General features: G+C 22.1%; 5 protein-coding genes across 5 annotated transcripts; 2 read left to right on the top strand and 3 right to left on the bottom strand. All coding sequences in view use genetic code 6, as the record gives it.

The window, feature by feature from the left end:
* Nucleotides 1-1,121: 1,121 nt before the first annotated feature.
* On the top strand, nt 1,122-6,505 carry TTHERM_01030020 (REJ domain protein; the record flags this gene model as incomplete). The annotated part of the gene is made up of 9 exons (XM_001015165.2): nt 1,122-1,167; nt 1,224-1,307; nt 1,359-1,545; nt 1,629-1,893; nt 2,014-3,040; nt 3,346-3,847; nt 3,912-4,113; nt 4,233-6,349; nt 6,421-6,505. The coding sequence occupies 9 exons, from the start codon at nt 1,122-1,124 to the stop codon at nt 6,503-6,505; spliced, it is 4,515 nt and encodes a 1,504-aa protein (XP_001015165.2).
* Nucleotides 6,506-7,027: 522 nt separating this feature from the next.
* On the bottom strand, nt 7,028-7,771 carry TTHERM_001030019 (hypothetical protein; the record flags this gene model as incomplete). Its single annotated transcript, XM_012797448.1, has 2 exons — nt 7,028-7,569; nt 7,651-7,771. 2 exons carry the CDS (start codon nt 7,769-7,771, stop codon nt 7,028-7,030), a joined length of 663 nt encoding a protein of 220 aa, XP_012652902.1.
* Nucleotides 7,772-7,992: 221 nt separating this feature from the next.
* TTHERM_001030018 (cyclic nucleotide-binding domain protein) lies at nt 7,993-12,362 on the bottom strand (the record flags this gene model as incomplete). The annotated part of the gene is made up of 15 exons (XM_012797447.1): nt 7,993-8,089; nt 8,256-8,345; nt 8,593-8,682; nt 8,913-9,002; nt 9,301-9,390; nt 9,626-9,715; nt 9,977-10,066; nt 10,286-10,375; nt 10,587-10,673; nt 10,833-10,922; nt 11,176-11,265; nt 11,519-11,608; nt 11,872-11,955; nt 12,218-12,267; nt 12,324-12,362. The coding sequence occupies 15 exons, from the start codon at nt 12,360-12,362 to the stop codon at nt 7,993-7,995; spliced, it is 1,257 nt and encodes a 418-aa protein (XP_012652901.1).
* Nucleotides 12,363-14,103: 1,741 nt separating this feature from the next.
* On the top strand, nt 14,104-15,753 carry TTHERM_01030010 (Serine/Threonine kinase domain protein; the record flags this gene model as incomplete). Its single annotated transcript, XM_001015164.3, has 1 exon — nt 14,104-15,753. One exon carries the CDS (start codon nt 14,104-14,106, stop codon nt 15,751-15,753), a length of 1,650 nt encoding a protein of 549 aa, XP_001015164.1.
* A 959-nt stretch (nt 15,754-16,712) lies between these two features.
* TTHERM_01030000 (ATP-dependent DNA helicase, RecQ family protein) lies at nt 16,713-20,802 on the bottom strand (the record flags this gene model as incomplete). Its single annotated transcript, XM_001015163.3, has 6 exons — nt 16,713-18,012; nt 18,159-18,399; nt 18,456-18,647; nt 18,709-19,423; nt 19,596-20,306; nt 20,365-20,802. 6 exons carry the CDS (start codon nt 20,800-20,802, stop codon nt 16,713-16,715), a joined length of 3,597 nt encoding a protein of 1,198 aa, XP_001015163.2.
* Nucleotides 20,803-21,641: the final 839 nt, after the last annotated feature.

Here is a 21,641-nt window from a genome sequence, read left to right as displayed (position 1 = left end):
AAGAATAAAAATATTGTTTAATTACTTCCTTTATGATTTTTACATTCTCATTCATGTGTGAGTTTTATACTTGAAAAAAAAAATTTTTTTAAATAATAACAATAAATGCTTATTATTTAAGATTATATTCATCTCAGCTTAGAGCATTTATCTTAGAAATTTTAATAAAATAAAAATATTTAGGGTATAATAGTTAAGATAGAGCAAGAACTAATTGCACTAAAAAAGTATTAATCATTAACGAAAACAAATTTAAGAATAGTAATCATGTAGAATATTAAAAAACACTCTTAAATTACAATATAAGTTAGGTAAGAGTAAAAACAATAATCTAAATCTTTTCAAACCATAAATACTAATTGAAAAATGATTCAATTAGTAATAAATAATTTTCTTTAAGATTAATTTAATTCTTAAAAAATCAATTAAAAGCCATTAATATAAAGAATTAATCAAAGCAAAATTGGATAATAATTAACTTAACTTTTATTACATCTACCAATCTATTACTTTTTTAAATTATTTTGATAATTTATGATGATAAGTAATAATAGTAGAAGATACAACTATACAAATAATATCTTTCTATTCTAATTTTAGGCAGTGATTAATGTCTCAAAATTTATTCTAAGTAAATATATATAAACTGAAGATAATTTCTTATTTTAAAAAGACCAATAATTTACAATTTTAATGACAGTTCTAATCCTTTTTTTACCTCTTTCAAAAGATATTTATTTACCGTAAATTTCAATAGTGACTAATTTTAAATTTCTTATTGAATTTCAAAGCAAAAATTTTTTGATTTTAGATAAAATATCACCTCGGTGCTTCCTCTTGGCTCAAAAATGAGGAATTATGGTAATACTTAAAGAATATAATAATTACTTGTGATAGTTTCTGGAAGTTAAATGAATAATATAGAATAAAAAAATTTTGTTTCGAATTAATAATAAAATAGTAAGGAATTATTAGTTTGATTCTTACTGGTTGTATTATTAGATAAGCATAATTTAAATAAATTAAATATATAAATAGCTATCTTTATGAGTTTAATTTTATAATTGAAATTAATTAAAAAAATAATAATAATAAAAAATAAAAAAAGTAAATTAATAAAAATGAAAGTTAATACAATAAAGATTTTATTCTTCTCAGTTTTAAATAGTAAATAAAATTTCTTTACATAACATAAATAAAAGATATTAATTTTAAAACCAAAGTCTTAATAAAATTCGCAAGTTCATATGCTGATTATTACTCTAACTGTACACAAGTTATGATGAATCTTGGTTTAAATCCAAAATGTATCAAAATATAAAGTATCTTTTTATTAAATATTTAATAATAAAAAATAGACAGTGAATGCGTAATAAATAAATTAGGTGTTGAAAACGAATCTGATTTATTATAGTATAAAATGTATTTAAAGTCTGATAATTGCTTAAATATAGTTTCAAATCGATACGAAGTTTTTAATTATTTATCAGGAGATGGTTGTTTCTCAAATATTCCTTATAGTTTTACTTATAGCAGAAAAAGCTCGTAAAATTATTATTTTTAAAATAAAAATCTTTTTATTAATATAAATATTGATTTTATTAATTATTATTTCAATTATAAAAAAGGTTTTAAAAAATTAATAAATTTTATTTGGAAATATTTGGCTTAGTTAGTACTAAAGAAACATCTTCTTTAATGAAAATAAGTTTAAATGGAGTTGAAATAACTAGATAACTTTATGGTTGTTGGGGTGCTTAATGTTATTTTTTCAACACTAAAAAAGATACATTAATAAACTCATATGATTTAAATGTAATTCTAACTCCATTGAATTCAGACACTGAAAAATATTAATAGTATATTAGAGGAAATTTTCTTATTGTTTAACTTGTAAATTATTTCAATACTTAATTTGAAAAAAAATATATTTATAAATTTATTATAATTTGCTAATTTGACTTTTATTTCAAATTTTTTTAATTTTTATCTATTTTATATCCTCTTTAAAAGTGCTCGCCTTATTGTGATGAATGTGATTAGGACAGCGTATGCTCAAAATGTATTGAAAAATATTATCTTGACTCTTCTGGAAGCTGTTAGCCTTGCGATTAAACTTGCTTAAACTGCTCTGGACCTTCAAAAGAAAATTGCTTATCTTGCATTTCAGGGTTGTTTTTTTAGCAGAAATCAAGTTCATGTGTCTAAAATTGTGATTAAAATTAATATCCTGATTCTTAAAATGTATGTTAATTATGCGATCAATCATGTGCAATTTGCTAAGGAGCTGGACCAAACAATTGCTTATCTTGTTAATTAGGTTTATACTTATAACCTATTACACATTCATGCTAATTATGTGATCAAACTTGTAGCAGTTGTGATGGAGCAGGACCAAATAGTTGCATGTCCTGTATACCTGGATTATATTATTAGCCAAATAAAAAATAATGTGTTTAGAATTGTGATTTAAATTAATTTATTAATTCTTTAAATCAGTGTTAACCCTGTGATTTATCTTGCGCAAGTTGTGATGGGTCTTCTTCTAAAAGCTGTTTATCATGCCCTTAAAATAGCTTTTTGTTTAATAAGATGTGTGTAGGTATTTGTCCAAATGGATTTTAATCAAATCTCATTTCACTTACTTGCGATTAATGTTAAAATTATATGGATCCTAAATGCAATTCTTGCTATCCTAGTTGCTAGTTATGCAAATCCATATAGGCTAAAGACTCTTAATGCGATAGCTGCTACTCAGAAACAAGATAATTAGATTCAGATAATAATTGCACTTGCTTAAATCCAAAAGATTAAAGAAATAATTTTTATTAATGTAGCTATCAAAATATTGCTGTACTTGACATTCAATTAAGCGCAACAAAACCACTGCTAATTATAGATTTCGGTTCACCTTTAAAAGGTATATCAGTAGATACGTCTTTACCTATATGTTAATAAATATTTGATCAGCCAACTTTGATTTTACTTGGTTCAGATTCGTTGTGCCAAATAACTGGAAATCAAGTTTAAGTAAATTTAGGTAATTTTTTCAGATTTAGACAAGATTTGTATAAAAAATTTCTTACTTAATTATTTAATAAAATCTTTTTTTAAATAAAATTTGTTAATTTTTGTTCTTTATTCATTTAAATTTTATAATAAAAATTTTTTAAAGAATCTTGTTTGTGGCCCCTTTATTAAAAAATCCCAATCTTATTTAAGATAAAACCCCATTTTTCGATAATTTAACTTACTAAAATGGGGTCTTAAAAAAGAGAGTTTACATTATTTTATTTAATTATTGAAGAATATCCAAAGATAAAATATTTTTTTTTAACAAAAAAGGTGATTCTTCAGTTATAATGGCAAATAATATTGTTAATTTTTTACCTAATAAACTCTAATTTGAAGACTATAATACGTATTTTATAAATACTTTCTATAGAAATATTGTTTTCTAGAATGATCCTGGGATTCCTTTGCTTAATTTTAATTACAACCCTAATGAAAACAGCTGCAACCCTTTAAGTATAGCTCTTTAAAATATACAAAATGATGCAGGTAGAAAATTTTTAAATATAAATTGGACTTTAGTGTAAGTTATAGGAACAATGAGTGACTAATAGAAATAAATTATAAAAAAAATACTGTAACAAGCAAGCTAAGATATGGCCACAAGTATAAATATTGATCCCAAATATATCCCTTCAAATTAAAATATTGCAATACAATTTAATTATCAGCTTAAAGTTAATAAAGCAGGCTCTTAACTATTTACAATAAATTACTTATAATAAAAATATATTAGAATCAACTTTTAGTAATCAGTATATCCTCCTATATATAGGTAAATTAATTACTTTTTTATTTTTATTTTAAAATATCTTTATATTTACTTAATTCACCAAAAGATACATGAGTTTGAGTTTCTACTTTTAATTTTATATTGAAATATGCGAGCTAGGTTTAATCACTTACAATAACGAGCCCGTTGATTTACAACTAATTTCTAACCAATTTCAATAACAAAATCTGAGCTAATATAGTTAATCTAGCTATCAATTTGATATTTCTCCTTACTCCTTAGAATCTAATTCTCAATTAAAAGCTAGTGTAATTTTTGATTTCTCATTCATTTTATCTATTCTATTATAATAGATTTCCTTAATTAAAAATTAATCCTTTTTTAATTTTATGTAAAATTATATTATTTTTTCATTTTTAATAAAAAGTTGGTTGTAAATTTGAGTTCAAACAAAAATGTGGTTGCTATTAAGAAGATATCAGTTGATATTTTGATTACAGATTTGTATTTGTAGGTTATTGGAGGCTCTAGTTTAGTTATAGGTTATTAAAGTAAACTTACCTTAAATACCAACTCTAGAGACTTTGAAATTTAAGATTCTAAATCGCCTTAAAACATCAACTTTAGCTGGGAATGCTCTGGTTTATCATCTAATGACCATATTTGCTATGACTACAAGAATAATATTCTTTAATTACAACAAGGATAAAGTAGTATTTCTTTTCCTGCAAAAACATTTTAGCCATACACATCTATTATATTGAATGTTATCGGATAAAAAGACTCTAGAAAATCTAATTATAGAACAATATGCTTATTTACTGAGCTAAATATCCCCTAGCTTGAAGTATAGTTTTCTGCTACTCGTTAAAATTAAAAAATTAATTTGAATGAGGATTTGAATTTTGTTATTAACTATGATAAGAATATCCCCTCAGATATTTTAACTTATGCTGGAGCTTTGCTATATGACAATGATGTTGTTGGTGTTATTAAATTTGACTATTACTAAGTTAAATTTAGAATATGGAACTATTTCAAAAACGTAGATCCCCTAAAACCTATTATTTAAGCACGCTTTTCTGTCTATAACCCTTCTTTTGTTATGCCAAGCTTAACGACTATCAATTTGAATATCAATTTCCCTCCTCATAATTGTACTTTGGTAATTAGCCCACTACAAGGAGTAGCACTTTAAACGATGTTCTCAATTTAATTTTTGTATTGCTTAGATGAAGATCTTCCTTTGACTTACTAATTCTTTTATTATAATAGCATGGATGATGCTAAATAAGAATTAATCTAGCCATGGAATATTTTAAGAAGATAAATATAAGATCAGTCAACTGTAAATTCAATTCAAACTGTATTACCTTAAGGGAATCTTGTAATAATGAGTTAGGTCATAGATTCACAACTCGGCGTTTACAATTAAACCTAGATGATTAGTGTTTCAAATTTAAATTTACCAACGAAAGATTATTATCAATAAGTAAATTAACTTACTTAGCAAACTCTATCTAGCACAAACTTATAAGCTACAAGCTAATTAATTACTTTAAGTTTAATCGGAGAAGACATTAGTAAAAATACATAGTCTTCATAAGATTTAAATAATTTATGCTCTCTATTAATAACAAATCTTCAGTAATTATCTCTTTAAATACCTAAATTTTCTTTGATATCAACATATGCTAATAAAGTAACTGCTAAACTATCAGGGTTACTTTTCAATTCATAATAATCAATATAGACTATCGATAAAAATTAAATAATTTAAAAACTACAATTATTAATTTAAAATACAGATTCAAGCATTTAAAACAATGATCTGAGCCATTTATAGCAAAACAATGATTTTCCAATTCAAAATATGATCGATTCTTTCAAAATATTAAATTCATGTGTTACAATGAATTCATAGAATACATAATAAAATTTATAGGACTATGACCAAATCACTACCAAGATAGGAAGTGTGTTCTCTAATATGAATCTACCTAATTAAGGGTCTTTAATTCTAAATGGTAATCTATCAACTCTATTAATAGACAAAATAACTTAAAAAAACATATACTAATACGTTACTACTTTTAATGAACCAGATTTAAATAATATTTTTAGTATATCTAGAAACAACTATGAATTAAATATTTATGAAAATACTCCATAATTTTAAGCATATATTTAGCAAATGAAAAATATTAGCTCAAATTACACATACTCAAAGAACAAGTTGATATAAACCTAAATTACTAACTTGGATACTAAAAATCTCATAGATCATTCAACAATAATTTATAATTTTAATAATGCTGTAACTAGCATGAAATACAACATGGCTTGCGTATAATAGAATGATAAATATTGGAGTAAATAAAATTGTATTCTACACAAAAATAATTAAAATGAATCAGTGTGCTATTGTAATACATAGAAACCAACAACTATCATTGAGGATATTGATGACATGTTTTTAAAAAATGAAAATTTGAATACTGCATTAGGAGAGTAAGGATTCAAAAACATAGAAAATTTTAAAGAGTTTTATAATTACATAGTATTCTGGTTTATATTTGCTTTTACCTTGGCTTAAATTATTTTATTCCTAGTAGGAAAAAGACTAGATAGAATTACTCTCCAGAAAAATTTTTAAAGAGTGCACAACCATTCAGAATAAATTATCACTCCAAAAATTGAGCAATAGCAAGTAAATTAGAAAGAAAATTTAAATCTTAAAGAACCATCTATTGCAATATATTAAGATTAAGTTATCAATAATAACTCTCCTAATTAAAACAAAATTTAAAGTACAGGCAATATTGAATTTTAATGTTAAAACAAAATTTAAAGTACAGAAAATATTGAATAAAAATTTTAAAACAATTAACATTTTCCATTAATTTCTGATGAATTATCTGCTAAAAGGAATGATCCAATTCCTTTTAAAAGAAAAAGAAAAACGTTCCTAAACTTTTATTAACATCAAAGTCATGTAAGTTTTAACTAAATTAGTTAACATGAAATTGATTTAAATCAAGTAAATAAGAAATAAAATGATTAAAATGTTATTAGTGAAGAAAAAAGTATTGCAAATAGTACTGAAAAAAATAAAACTCAATAAGGATCTTAAGCTTGCATTTAAGAAAATTAAAAAATTCAAGAATAGAAATAAATATAGATCTACTAATAGCTCTCGATATATAAAAAATTAGCAATATTTCATTAATTTTTTAGCATTTTTTATCTCTCACTAAATGATATTTCAAGACCAATAAGATTCACTCTTTTTTATATTAAAACTATCCACACTCTAACTATTTCTATATTGTTCTATGGTTATATGATGTTAGATTAACAGATAATAATTGCTTTGATTAACAGCATAGTATTAAAAGTAACCTCCTCCCTAATTGCATACACTTTTAAAAAAGGTTTAATAGGAAAATTTATTTCTATGGGTTCCTAATTAATAATATCTTTGGTTTATTTTTACTTAATATTATCAGTGTCCAGTGGTAAAACTTCGAGCGATTCAAATGAGTTTTTATTATTATTTTTGATATCACTTTTTATAGAATTGGTTATTATTGAACTAATTATTTCATTAACTATGATTTTTTTTGTTAAAAAACACATCTTATCAAATAATGATAAATGCTTATATAGCAAACTATTTAACCTTTTAAAAATATAGGAAACTATTTAAAGTATTGATGTATGAATTTTTTTTATTTATTTATTTTTTTATGTTTTGTTATCTTCTTTCTTGAATAGTCATCAAATTTAATAAAATAATCTTGAGTTTGAAAATGTTTTTAATAATTATAAATTCTTTTACTCACTAAAATTTAAATCAAATATTTACAAATTTGGTTCAAAACTTAAAACTTTTGGATTAAGATCAAAATTTTATTTTTACAAATTTAATATTTATTTTATAATTATAAATTTATAATGTACCATGTTTCTTCTGTTTCTTAGGTTATGAATAATTTTAATTAAAAAATGGAAAAAAAATTTAAAGTTTATATGATTTGTTTGAGTAAGAGTTCACTTTATATACCAAAAAAATGAAGGATTAATCAATTAAAAATTTAGATAAAAAAATTAAAATAGAATTAAACGTTATGAAATAAAAAATGTTATATTAAATTATTAAATTTTAAAATTTATTCATCCTTTTTTCACCATTTATTTATTATTTTAAAGATAACCAATCTTTTTGATTTAAGACATTTACCCTTTACTTTCAATTGTTCAAACTCACTGATTTTGTTTTGACTTTTAACATAAATTAATTAAAATTATTAATATCAAAATTAACAAAATAAAATGTCTAAATTTAAATAATATTTTAAATAAGCAAAAGAAATAATAAAACTAGAATAATATCATAAATAAAATTAAAAGCTAATACTGTAATCTAAAGCAAATAAATTAATTTTACTAGAGTTTAATTGTTAAATTTGAAAGATTAATGCATATTAGTAAAGTAGAACATAAGCCTAGGTAACCTTCAACATCAATTTAATTAAACCTTATTAAATATTGAAGTAAAAATATATTTTAATTAGTTAGTTAGAAGGAAAAAATCAAGATGAAATAGTAAGAAATTAATTAATAATAAAAGCAAAAGTTGAAAATTATAAAATTATTGAATTAATATAGAAGTTAATAAAATAAATAGCTAAAAAATAAATAAATAAATTATAATAGTTTAATTGTTTTAAATTAATCTTTATATTAAAAAATAATAAAATTAAAAACATAGAAAATGATTTTACCCAAAATTAAGTGTCAAATTTGAGAGATTAGAGCAATTAACTAAAGCAGAACCTAAGTATAATATACCAATAGAACTAATTTTATTGTTTCTTTAAAATATTGAAGAATATAAATAATAAATTAGGTAGTTTCAGGAAAATTAAGAATATATGAAATTATAAGAAATGAATAAAAGTTGAAAATAAAAAAAAATGAGTCAAAATTAAGAAAGAAATAAAAAATGCAAGCATAACAAAAAAAATTAAATTTAAATTAGTTTATTGTTTTAAATTCATTTTTTTAATAAATATCAAAATCCAAAAAAATAAACAGTTTTTACTCAAGATTAAGTGCCAAACCTGAGATATTAGTGTACTTTCCTAAAGCAGAACCTAAGCCTGATGCACCTATTGAACCAATTAGATTTCGCCTTTTTAAATATTGAAGCAAATTAAAATAAATAATTCTTTAGTAAAAAGGAAAAAATTAAGAAAAGATTTCTAATAATAATAAATAATAATCAATAAATTAATAATCAAAATAAAAGTTAGATATGACAAAAAAATAAATGAGTTAAATTAAGTATAAAAGAAAAAATAATTAAAATAAAAAAAAAATATTTTTATCTAGTAAAAAGTTATAAATAAATTTTAAAAATTTTATTATTTTTAATTTATTTTTTATTTAAAAATAGCGCAATCCAAAACAAACAAATAAATTGTTATTACTAGAGATTAAGATCTAAATTTTAGAGATTAGAGCAGTCTATTAAAGCATTACATAAACCTGATGCACCTACTGCACCAATTTAATTATAACTTTTACAATATTGAAGAAATTATTAATAATTAATTAGTTATTTTGAAGGAAAAAACAAAGATGAAATTAATAATCATATCAAAAATTGAATGAGTGAAATAAAGCAAAAAAAACAACATCAAGCAATAAAATGAAAATTTAAAAACAAATACATAAATTAAAAGAATTTTATTGTTTTAAATTCATTTAAACATTTAAAAATATCAAAATTCAAAATAAATAAACTGTTTTTACTAAAGATTAAGTGCTAAATTTGAGAGATTATTGCACTTTACTAAAGCAAATCCTAAGTTTTATGCACCAATTTCACCAATTTAATTCTACCTTTTTAAATATTGAAGAAAAAATAAATAAATAATGAATTAATTATTTTGTTAGAGGATAAAAAATCAAGAAAAAATAATAAAAAATAAAAATAATTAATCATCAAAGCAAAAGTTGAAAATGAAAAAAAATCAGTTAAATCAAGAAAGAAAGAGAGAAAAACATTGAAAGATAGCAAAAAGAAAACTAAATCAAATAAAAATAAACTAAAAGAGTTTTATTGTTTTAAATTCATTTTTTTTAAATATCAAAATCCTTTACTCTAGATTAAGTGTCAAATTTGAGAGATTACTACAATTTGCTAAAGCAGAAACTAAATCTGATACACCTATTGCACCAATTTTATTGTAACTTTTACAATATTGAAGTTTAAATATATAATTAATTAATTATTTAGTTAGTGAATTAGTTAGTTAGAAATAAAAATGAAGAAAAATATGAAATAATAGCTAACAAATTAGTTAATTAATAAATATATCAAAGTAAAAGTTGAAAATGACATAAACAAAAATAAAAAATTTATTTTTTTATTAAAAATATCAAAATTTAAAGCAAATAAAATATATATACCCTAAATCAAGTTTCAAATTTTAGAGACTATTCAATTTTGCTAAAGCAAAACCTAGGCCTGATGCACCTATTTCACCAATTTAATTGTATCTTTTAAATATAGAAGAAAAAATATAGGAAAAAATCTAGAAAAAATAAAATAAAAAGTAGAAAATAAAAAATGAATAAGTAAAATTAAGAAATAAAAAAAATAAGCCGAACAAAAAAGAAAAATTATGCAAATAAAAAGCTAAAATAAATAAATGAATTATTCTATATTAAAAAATATGAAAACCAAAATAAATAAATAAACTATTTTTACTAAAGATTAAGTATCTTTGAGAGATTAGTGCAGTTTACTAAAGCAGAAACTAAGCCTGATGCACCAGTTGCACCAATTTAATTGCTACTTTTTAAATATTAAAGAAAATATAAATTATCAATTATTTATTTAAAAAGAAAGAAAGAAGAAAAAGTTAAGAAAAATATGAAATGAATTAATTTATTGTTTTAAATTGAATTTTATAATAAAAAATATTAAATTCCATAACAAATAAACCGTTTTTACATGAGATTAAGTGATAAAATCGAGAGGTTATTGCATTTTGATAAACCAGAACATAAGCCTGATGCACCAATAGCATTAATTAAATTAGACCTTTATAAATATTGGAGAAAAAATATATAATTAATTTTTTAGAAGGAAAAAATCAAGAATAATTATGAAATAAGTTAATTAATAATCGTAAAAAAAATTGGAAATTAAAAATTAATGAGTCAAACTAACATATTAAAAATATATTCAGAATAAAAAGAAATTTACACAAGTAAAAAGCAATAATAAATAAATTATTTTAAATTTTTTTAATATAAAAAAATATCAATATCCAAAACAAATAAACTGTTTTTACTAGAGATTAAGTGTTAAATTTGAGAGATTAGTGCAGTTTGCTAAAGCAGAACCTAAGCCTAACACACCTTCATTATCAATTTAATTGTTACTTTTTATATATTGAATAAAATATAAATAATTAATTCGTTAGTTATAAAGAAAAAATATGAAATTAAATTAATTAATAATCAAAGTAAAAGTAAAAAAAAAAAACAGTTAAATTAACAAATAAAAAAAACATAAGAAAAATAAAAAATAAAAAGGAAAAAATAAATATATTAAATGAGTTTTTTTATTGTTTTAAATTGAATTATATAATAAAAAAAAAAATATTAAAATCATAACAAATAAACTGTTTTTACTAGAGATTAAGCGTCAAAATTGAGAGATTATTGCACTTTGCTAAACCATAACCTAAGCCTGATACACCAATTGAGCCAATTTTATTCTACCTTTTTGAATATAGAAGAAAAATTATATAATTAATTTGTAAGTTAGTTGGAAGGAATAATTATGGAATGAGTAATTTATTTAATTATAAACACAAAAGATGAAAATAAAAAATGATTGAGCTAAACTAAGAAAGAAAAAAACACACTCAGAAATAAAAAATTTAATAAAAAGCTAATAATTAAATAAATTAAAAAAGCTTATTGTTTTCAATTCATTTTTTATAAAAAAATATCAAAATCGAAATTAAAAAAATATTTTTTACTCAAGACTAAGTGTCAAATTTGAGAGATTAGTGCATTTTGCTAAAGCAGAACTTAAATTTGATGCAGGACCAATTTAATAAGACCTTTTTAAATATAGAAGAAAAAATATGTAATTAATTATTTATTTAGAAGGAAAAAATCAATTAGAATAATAAAAAATGAATGAATAATTAAAATCAACACAAAAGTTAAGAATAAGTTAAAATAACTCAAAAATTACTTGTCTCACTAAAAATAAATAAATAAATAAATATAGATAAAAATGTTATTAAAAAAAATATTAAAAATTATTTGAAAATTAAAAATAAAATAAAGAATAATAAAAAAATAATAAATTAAATATACTTTAGATCAATTTCAAGAACTGAATGAGATTAATATTCAGATTTATAAAACTATTTATTAATATATAAAAAAATTAAAGAATATTTACAAAAAAATAAATAATTACATCTTTTAGATTTCTATAATATTTTTTCTATTATATCATTTATTTATTTTTTCAAATATTTGATTGGAAATTGAAGGAATTTTAATTAATTATAAGTATATTAAAAAATGAATTTAGCTTTATTCAGAGATAGTTTGGATAAAAGAATTATTAATTATAAGATAGATAAAATAGTCATTTAAAAATCTTGCTTTATGGAAGAAATATGAAAAAAAAGTTAATTAAATATTCATTATTAAATCTTAGTAGCACTAATTAAAATCTATAATATAAAATATAGTAGCTTTAGAAATGGGTAAGCATATTTCGAAAAATAATTCGCACTTAAATTTAAAAAATCCTTTTTTCATAGTAGATTTAGTGAATCAAATAATCAATGAAAAAAAAAAAATATATTGTAAGGACTTATTAAAATAAACAATGTCTTTATTAATTAAGACAGACCTAATTTTATCTAAACTTTTTGGAGGTACCTATATTTCTTAACTATAAAAATTATAGCATCTGAGTTATTATGGTATTTAAAATGTGTTAGATATAATTTTTAGTAAGACCTCATTCTACTTTAGAAAAATAGAACTATTTTACTAGTTATAGACAATTTGAATTTTCAAATAAATTATTAGAATTTATAAAAAATAGAGTAAAATATATCCTTAATATTTGATAATTTAGAGATTAAAAGTAATTGAAAACTAAATAATATGTGAAAAAAAATAACAAAATTAAAAGACATTTAAAAATAAGTAGAACAAAGATAAATATTTATGAATAAAAAATATTAAAATAAAAGAAGTATAATAGATAGATAGGCTTTAAACAAAATAAAATGAAATAGAAAATTTAATATTTTTAAAGTATTGAAGAATATAGGTTAAATGGAGTATTGACAACTTAATGAATTATTTACTATTAAAAGGCAAATTATTAACGATACAAAGTATTTAAAATAAAAAGTATTTAATAACGGTCAATATCAATAAATAACAAATACTTGCTTCATAATTTAAATGATTATTTAAAAATTTGATGGTGAAATTTAGTCCAAACATAAAAAAAAATAAATGAATTTAAAAAAATATAGAAAAGTAAATTTATAAAAAGTAAATAGGATTTGTATTGAAAACTCATTATAACCAAGATTTAAATCAGCAACATAAGAAAGACATCAAACAAAAAACAAATAAATAAGGTAATTATATTAATAGATAGATAGATAGATAACAATTAGCTTTGGGTGAGTTAGACATAAAAATGAATTATTAATTTTGAATTAAGTGAGAAATGATTGAATTTATACATTTATTAATGAATTAATTCATTAATAGATGTATTTAAAAAAGAGATTTATGTAATATTTAAAAAATGTATATGTATTAATAAGTAAAAAAGATCAAAAATTAATTTTGTTTTAAGGCTCATAGAAAAGAAATAAAGCTGTTCATTACCATCTCAAAAAAAAATATCAAAAAAACATTAATATAATTAGTAAGTAATTCATCAAAAAAAAAAAATAGATAAAAAATACGAAGAAAATAATAGTGTAGCTACTAATTATTTAAAATTAAGCATTACGAAAAATTGATAAACTCCATATTTTTAAAGCGTTTTTAGTTTATAAGGCACTCAAACAAATCTAATCGGTTCCAAAAATCTCAAGATCTGTTTATTTCATAATAGGAAAGCGTTAGAGAGATACTTTATCATACAAGTTAGAACAAAAACTTTACTCAAATATTACTTATTAGATTGTAGGATAATTTAAAATAATAAATTTGAAATGCAAAATTCACAATCTCAAATTACTGACTTTGAAATACTAAAGCGTCTTGGTGAAGGTTCTTTTGGGTCTGTCTACTAGGTTAAGAGAAAAAGTGATGAGAAGATTTATGCCATGAAAAAGGTTAAAATGATGTCTCTTTCAACCAAGGAAAAGGAGAATGCCTTAAATGAAGTGCGTATCCTTGCTTCCATCAAAAGCGACAATATTATCAGCTACAAAGAAGCTTTTTATGACGAAAAGTCATCCACATTATGCATAATCATGGAGTTTGCAACAAAAGGTGATGTTTTATAATAAATTAGTGAAAAGAAGAAGAAACATTCTTATTTTGAAGAAAACCTTATTTGGAAATATGCAGCAGATATGCTCTTGGGACTAAAGTCCCTTCATGATATGAAAATTCTACACAGAGACTTGAAAGGAGCAAACGTTTTCATTGCAGAAGATGGGTCATTAAAGCTTGGAGATTTGAATGTTTCCAAAGTTTAAAAGAGAGATTTTGCCTACACCTAAACAGGAACACCATATTATACCTCTCCTGAAGTTTGGTAAAATCGTCCATATGATTCTAAATGTGATGTCTGGTCTTTAGGATGTGTATTATATGAAATAGTCACTCTTGAACCACCCTTTAAAGGCACTTCCATGGAAGATCTCTATAAAAGAGTCTTGAGAGGCAACTTTTCTCCAATCAACTTGTAAAGATACAGCTCTGACCTCTAGAAGTTCATCGAGTCATGCTTAAAAGTTGAGCCTAAAATGAGATCTTCAGTAGAGTCTCTATTAAACCATAAGTGCATAATGCCTCATCTAAAACCAGAACAGATAGCCATGCTCGAAAAGAAGAAAAAGGAAAAAATAGATTTATTGCAGACCATCAAGCTTCCTTATGGAAACAACTTGAAAGAAATTAACAAGCGCTTACCCAAATCAAATTATGACATATTAGATGAAAAAATAGAAGAATATGAGCAAGAAATAAAAACTGATTAAATTCGTCTTAAGAAAAAAAATGAAGACCGTCCCTACTCAGCAGTGGATCCTACAAGTAATTTAATAAAAAATAACTTAGCATAAAAGCCAAGCGAAAACCCAATTTAAAGACCTAGAGATAATTCAGCCCATAACAACAACAACAACAATAATAATAACTATTATAATTATTCTCCACAACCAAATAATAGATTATAGTCAGCTCAACCCTAAGTAAAAAGAGTTTTAAGCAATAACGATCTAGGAGTTATTAATAATCCAGGAAAGTACTATATGCCTCCAATTGGCAATAATTAACAAAAATACAATTATCACTATTATAATTAAGAGAAGCCTTATTAACCTAAAATTGCGATCCACTAGCAAAAAGACTCAGTTTACAATAATGGCGGAATTCAAAGATATAACTCAAAAGAGGTACTTTATAAAAATGCTGAATAAATTGTTGGAAGAGTCAGAAAATCTACCGATGATCTATTAGAAAATAATAGAAATTATGTTAACCAAAGACCTCCTTCTAATTATTATTCTAATGATAATAAAGGTATTCCAAAACCAAAACTCCAACCCTTAAATAACATTCCTAAAATTCCTGGCTCACCTTAAGTCAATAACAATGCAAATTTACCACCAAAACCATTCAGAAATTATTGAATGAATAATAATAAAAATTTCTTGCTAAAATGTAATTAAATAATATATACATTATTTTCTATCTATTTCTATTTAGTGATATTAATTTATAAATTCACTGTTTATTACAATATTTTATTGTATTCCTTTATGTATCTATAGTTCCTCCCTTCTTATTTTTCATAATTAATTAATCAATTAAATTACAAAAATATATTTTGATTTCAATAAAATTTTGATTACATTATTTCAATTACATTCTAATCTCATTTATTTGTTTTTTTCATCCATTAAAAAAAATACTAAAGAATAATCTATTTCATTCATTCCTATTAAGTATTTTTTTTCTCATTATATTTGAATCTTTTTGAATTATTATGAATTTCAAATTTATTAATTTAGAGAAAATTAGGATTGTATAAATAAATACTTAAAAATCAAGAGGTATTTAATAAAATCAATTTTAAAATCAATAATTTAGAGCTAAATCTAGCTATTTAAATCATTTATAATTTTAGTAAGACATATGAAGATGAAAAATCTGTACATTAAATTACTTTTTTGTTTTTTGAATATTGATATTCAAATAAAATATGTCAATTCATCTTTCTTTACTTATATTTTTATACTATCTCTTATGTATATCAATTTGAAATCATAGGAAATCTCTTTTTAGTTAATACATTCATTTAAATATATTTTTGATCAGTTTAAGATAATTTAATATTAACATAAAATTACACAAAAATCGTTAAAACAAATATTTGAGCGAAAAAATGTTATAAATATTTATTTACTTAATTGAGAAAGCATATTATATAGTTGTTGTTATTGTTGGATATATTTTAATAGATAAATTTTGATTGAAAGTTAACACATTTTTTTTTAGTTCTAATAATTAATTTATTTGATGTTTATTTTTTACATTATTTATTTTTTTAATTTATATTTTATTAATTACATTTATTTATTAATTGAACTCAATTTTTTGCAAGTTTTTGAAAGTTAAATGAAAAAAGATCAGCTTAGTCTTATTTTAATTTATTGTTTCCTGTAGAAAATTTAAAATTATTCAATGAGCTCATATTTTAATTGTTTTATTAAGGTGGCTTATGACCTGTTTATCCTAAAGAAGTTTAAGGTTTATTGTTATTATTGCCTAATTTAAATTCAGAAAAGAAATTATCTTATTCTTGAGGAGATTTATAAAGATAATTTTCTTTCAAACTATTTTATTTTTCTACACTCATCGTGTTTTATTTTTTTATTTATTCTAAAAGATTTGTTTTAGCTGCTATTTGTAAAATATCATCATCGTCGTCATCATCGTCATCATCATCCTCTTCAATTTATATCTGTTCTTAGTTTAGTTTTTCATTAGCTTATTTATTTTGACTGTTATAATCCTCACTATATGCTTGACCAATTTAATTTTATTCATCATTTTCTTCATAAATAATCCCACTTCTACTTTATTAGTTTCTCTCAGAAGGTATTTAAAATTAAAAGTCTGAATCATCTTCGCTATACTATTTATTTAGTTCTTACATGTTATCTGACGAATCATTTTGGTTGCAAGAAGTTTTATTCTTATTTGCAAGATCAATTAAATCTATTAAATCACCTTCAGACATTTAAGATAGTGATTCTTCATCATCAAAAATGAGATTTTTATTTTAATCAAAAAATTCTTACTCTTTAGGTAAATCTGATTCTGTAATATCATCAATTAATTCTTTGTCAAATAAAAATTGACTATCTACTTTTGATTTAGAGCTTTGAGAAACTACTTAATTGATCATGATTTTGTCAGTCATTTTGTTTGGATTACATAACTCATTATACTTAGACTTAACTACTTCAAGAAATACTTAAGTATAAGCACGAAACTTTTTAATTTTTTCACTCAAATAACCCTAAGACATCATTTCTTTAACAATATTTTCAACAGTTAATTAATCATAATTCTTTAATAGACTATAGATTGAGCTGTTTTCAATCATTTTAAGTAGGTTTTAACCTGCCTTTTTTTGTAGTTTTTTACCTCTGAGAACGTCTACTAATTGCTTTTAAGTCAGCTGTATGTTTTTATTATACATACTCAAATATTCTTATAGTATATTTTTGCAATCTTAAGTAAAATCTTTTTGTATTATATTGCTTTTAGAAGTTTAATTTCTGCAGTTATCGCACATTTTATTGCAAAATTTAGGTTCAAATTTTTCACCCAAGTGTGCTAATTGCAAAACCCTTCTACAATTAATTGTATCTTCGCAATATCTATATATAAATATTCAATATATATTGTAAAACTTAATAATTACTAAATTTAATTTTAAACTTTTAATTTAAAAAATAAATATATATGTAAAATTAATTCTTAAATATTTAATAAATATTGGTTTTGGTTATAAAAGAGATTTTACCTTATCATTTTACTTAAATGAGCCATGCATTCTTCTTTTTTCTATTTATTGCTGCCTTCATTATTAGTGATCAAAAAGACTAAAGAATTTTTATCTTTTGGAGAGTAGTAAATTCTGCAGTGAGATATTTTACCATCTCTTCCTGCTCTACCTGCTTCTTAATAGTAATTTTCGATAGATTTAGAAAAAGTATAATGGATGACAAATCTGACATCATGCTTGTCGATACCCATACCAAAAGCTATATATATTTGAAAATTTTTAATAATCAAATTAAATTATTTCTAATTTTATTACCTATTGTGGCACATATTACTTAAATATCATTTGACATCCAAAGTTATTGAACTTATTCTTTTTCTTTGTCATTCATAGATCCGTGATAATATGCTGCATTAATTTTATATTATATATTTAGCTTACTAGCTAATTCTTCTGAGTCTTTTTTTGTGCAGCAATATATAATACCACTTTGCTTATTAAACTTTTCTGTAAAATAGTAAAATTTTTTAGCTAAAATAAAGAAAAATAATAATTATGATTTATTTACCTTTGATAAAATTAACCATATGCTCGATTGTTACTTTTTAGGGTATCCTTACTACATCGTAGTAAAGATTTGTACGATTAAAAGAAGATTAAAAATACAGAGTTCCTTTCATATTAAGAAGTTAAATAATATCTATTTTGCACTTTTCAGTAGCTGTAGCAGTTAGAGCAAGTGTAGGAATGTTTGGATATTTTATTTTTAACTATCCTAAAGAAAGATAATCTTTTCTAAACTCGTGTCCCCATTAAGAAACACAGTGAGCTTCATCAATAACAAATCTTCTCAATTTATTTTTTTCATAAATTTAGCTTAAAAATTGGTTAAAATCTTCATCTGATGATATTTTTTCTGGTGTGATTAACACAATTTTAGACTAATTCTTATCTGAATAAAGTATTGAATCTAATTCTCTTTAGTAGTTCTTCCTAGCTCCTTAAACTCTGATAACTGGAATATTGAGCCTAAGCATGTGATTGTATTAATCAGAAATAAGTGAAATAAGAGGCATAATAACAATATAAACTCCATCTTAGACAAGTCCAGGTATTTAAAATGTAAGAGATTTGCCACCTCCAGTGGGCATCATTGCAAACACATCTTTATTCTCCAAGACACAATTTATAATTGCTCTTTAATTATTTCTAAAATTTTTATAGCCATAGACGTTAGCTAATATATCATTAACCTTCTGATCCCAAGGATGTGGTTTTATTGCCTTTTATATTTGAAAATTAAATAAATCATTTTAATCAATAAATATTTTTAATTTTCTTTGATGAGGAAAAAGAAAATATTAAAATATTAAAATAAATAAATTTAATTATTTCTTCATCGAATTAATTAGAATAATGTTAATTTTTTTCTGAAATTGTAATAAATTATTTTACATATTCATTAATATCTGCAACTGTGTAGTATTAGTTACTTTTAGAGACATGTTTTCCTTTATTTTTAGATTCAAGAGGAACAAATGGTCTTTCTGGTTAATTCAAATAATCTAAGGTTGAATAATCAACATCCTTTATGTCAGCTTGCTTTTTTGCAGTAGAAGATGCAGTGAGTGCACTACCTGGCCCATTGGATAAATTATTTGTCCAATTATTTCTATTGACTATTGTAGGAGGTGTAAAATTAGAACGTACGTTAGAGCTTTGATTTACAGCTTAGGCTGCAAGCCCTATTTTTTCAGTTTTTTGTGGTAAATTTTAAAACCCATTTTTAACTTCTAATTTATTATTTTTGGTATTGAGAGAAGTATTAAGCGAAGTAGACTCGAAATTTTAAGTATTTGAATTAGAATCTATCACTTTGTACTTCTCAAGCAACTCACTTATTTTAGAATTTTAATTTTTTGTCTTTTTTTCTTTTTATCCGTTATTGATCAACATGAAACTATCAATATCATTAGAGTTATTTACTTATCTTCTTTTATCTGTTAAAGAAGCCTCTACTTAAATCCCTCCATTACTATTTTAATTTACAAATTTCAGAACTTGCTATTGCTATTATTATTACTATTAATCTTAATTCTAATTTTTTTTAAGCTTGATAGCATCAAAACCCGTAGGCTTTAGAGTAGTATTTCCTTGTCTATTGAACTTTTTTATTTTATTTTTATGCATTTAAATTAATTTTGATTTTTATAAAATATTTTACATTAAAGTTCTCATTGCTGTTCTAAGAGTTATTGTTAGAATTTGAACTATAAATGCCGCTTAATGTCTACATATTATTAGAGTTACTAAAATCATAAGAAGGTCCAGATATTTTGTTTCCTAACCCTTTTTGCAAACCGCTCAAGCTAGTTGGTTATTTTTTATTTAAATTGTTGCTTATTGGCTTTTACAATTCAGTTTTCATGAGATCATTTTACTCTTCAGTAATTGATTAACGCTCTCTGTTTGTTTAATATTCTATAAGTTCATCCAATAAAGCATCATCTACTTCTCCATCGTTGAAATCAGCACCTCTATCAAAAGATTAGTCCTAATCTTCTAAGCTTTCTGTGGCACTGCATGATACAGCGTCTGCAAAATCTTCTATCTTCTTTGCTTATCTTTTGCTATCTATAAATTACTACAATATTTCATCCATTTTAATATGAATTTCTGTGTGGATTTTATCTTGTGATATCAAATTTTGCTGAATAATTATGAAAATAATTAGTCAACTTATTTAAAACTAATCAAAATATCAAATATCAGCTTGATAATGTTAATAATAAATTGATATAAATATATGCTATTAACAAATTAATAAATAGACTGATTTTTTCTGTATTGTTTTTTATCTTTTACTTAACAAAACTAATCAAAAAACATTTCAATCTTTTATCCTTTTAATCAATCAATCAAACATCAAGCAAAAGCAAGAAATAGAAAAGCAAACAAATATAAAGAGCTTGCATATTAATTAAAATTTCTATTTGCATTATTAAATCCTATAAATTCTAATAATCTTTTTCAATTTCATAATATCAAGCGCCAAATTCAAACTTAATATTTCATTCATTTTTGATAATAGCAAACATAAAATGCTATTTTTTCATATTTAGCATTTAACGAATCTAAGAATCCATGCATGCAATCAATTTTATTCATTGAATAAATTTTTTAATTTTTATAAATCTACAAAATTATTTTAAATTTATTTTATTCTTTCAAAATTAATTTTGACTGCATAAAACTCATTAAAAAATAAATTAATAACATTTAATTTTTATTTGTAAATTTAAAGTTAACAGAAAAAATATTATTATCTACTTCAAATTTATTAAATTTTTTTAATCAATAATATGATAAATTAAAAATGAAGTTATTAATTATAATAATCCAAATTATATTATAATTTAATAGAATTAATACAGAATATATAACTAAAATAACAAATTTTTAGTATTAATTTTATTAAGAGGAAAAAAATAATTTATTTAT

The sequence above is a fragment of the Tetrahymena thermophila genome, assembly GCF_000189635.1.
Source record: "Tetrahymena thermophila SB210 genomic scaffold scf_8254656, whole genome shotgun sequence".
Taxonomy (NCBI): Eukaryota; Ciliophora; class Oligohymenophorea; order Hymenostomatida; family Tetrahymenidae; genus Tetrahymena; species Tetrahymena thermophila.
This window is presented reverse-complemented; position numbering and strand designations above follow the sequence as displayed.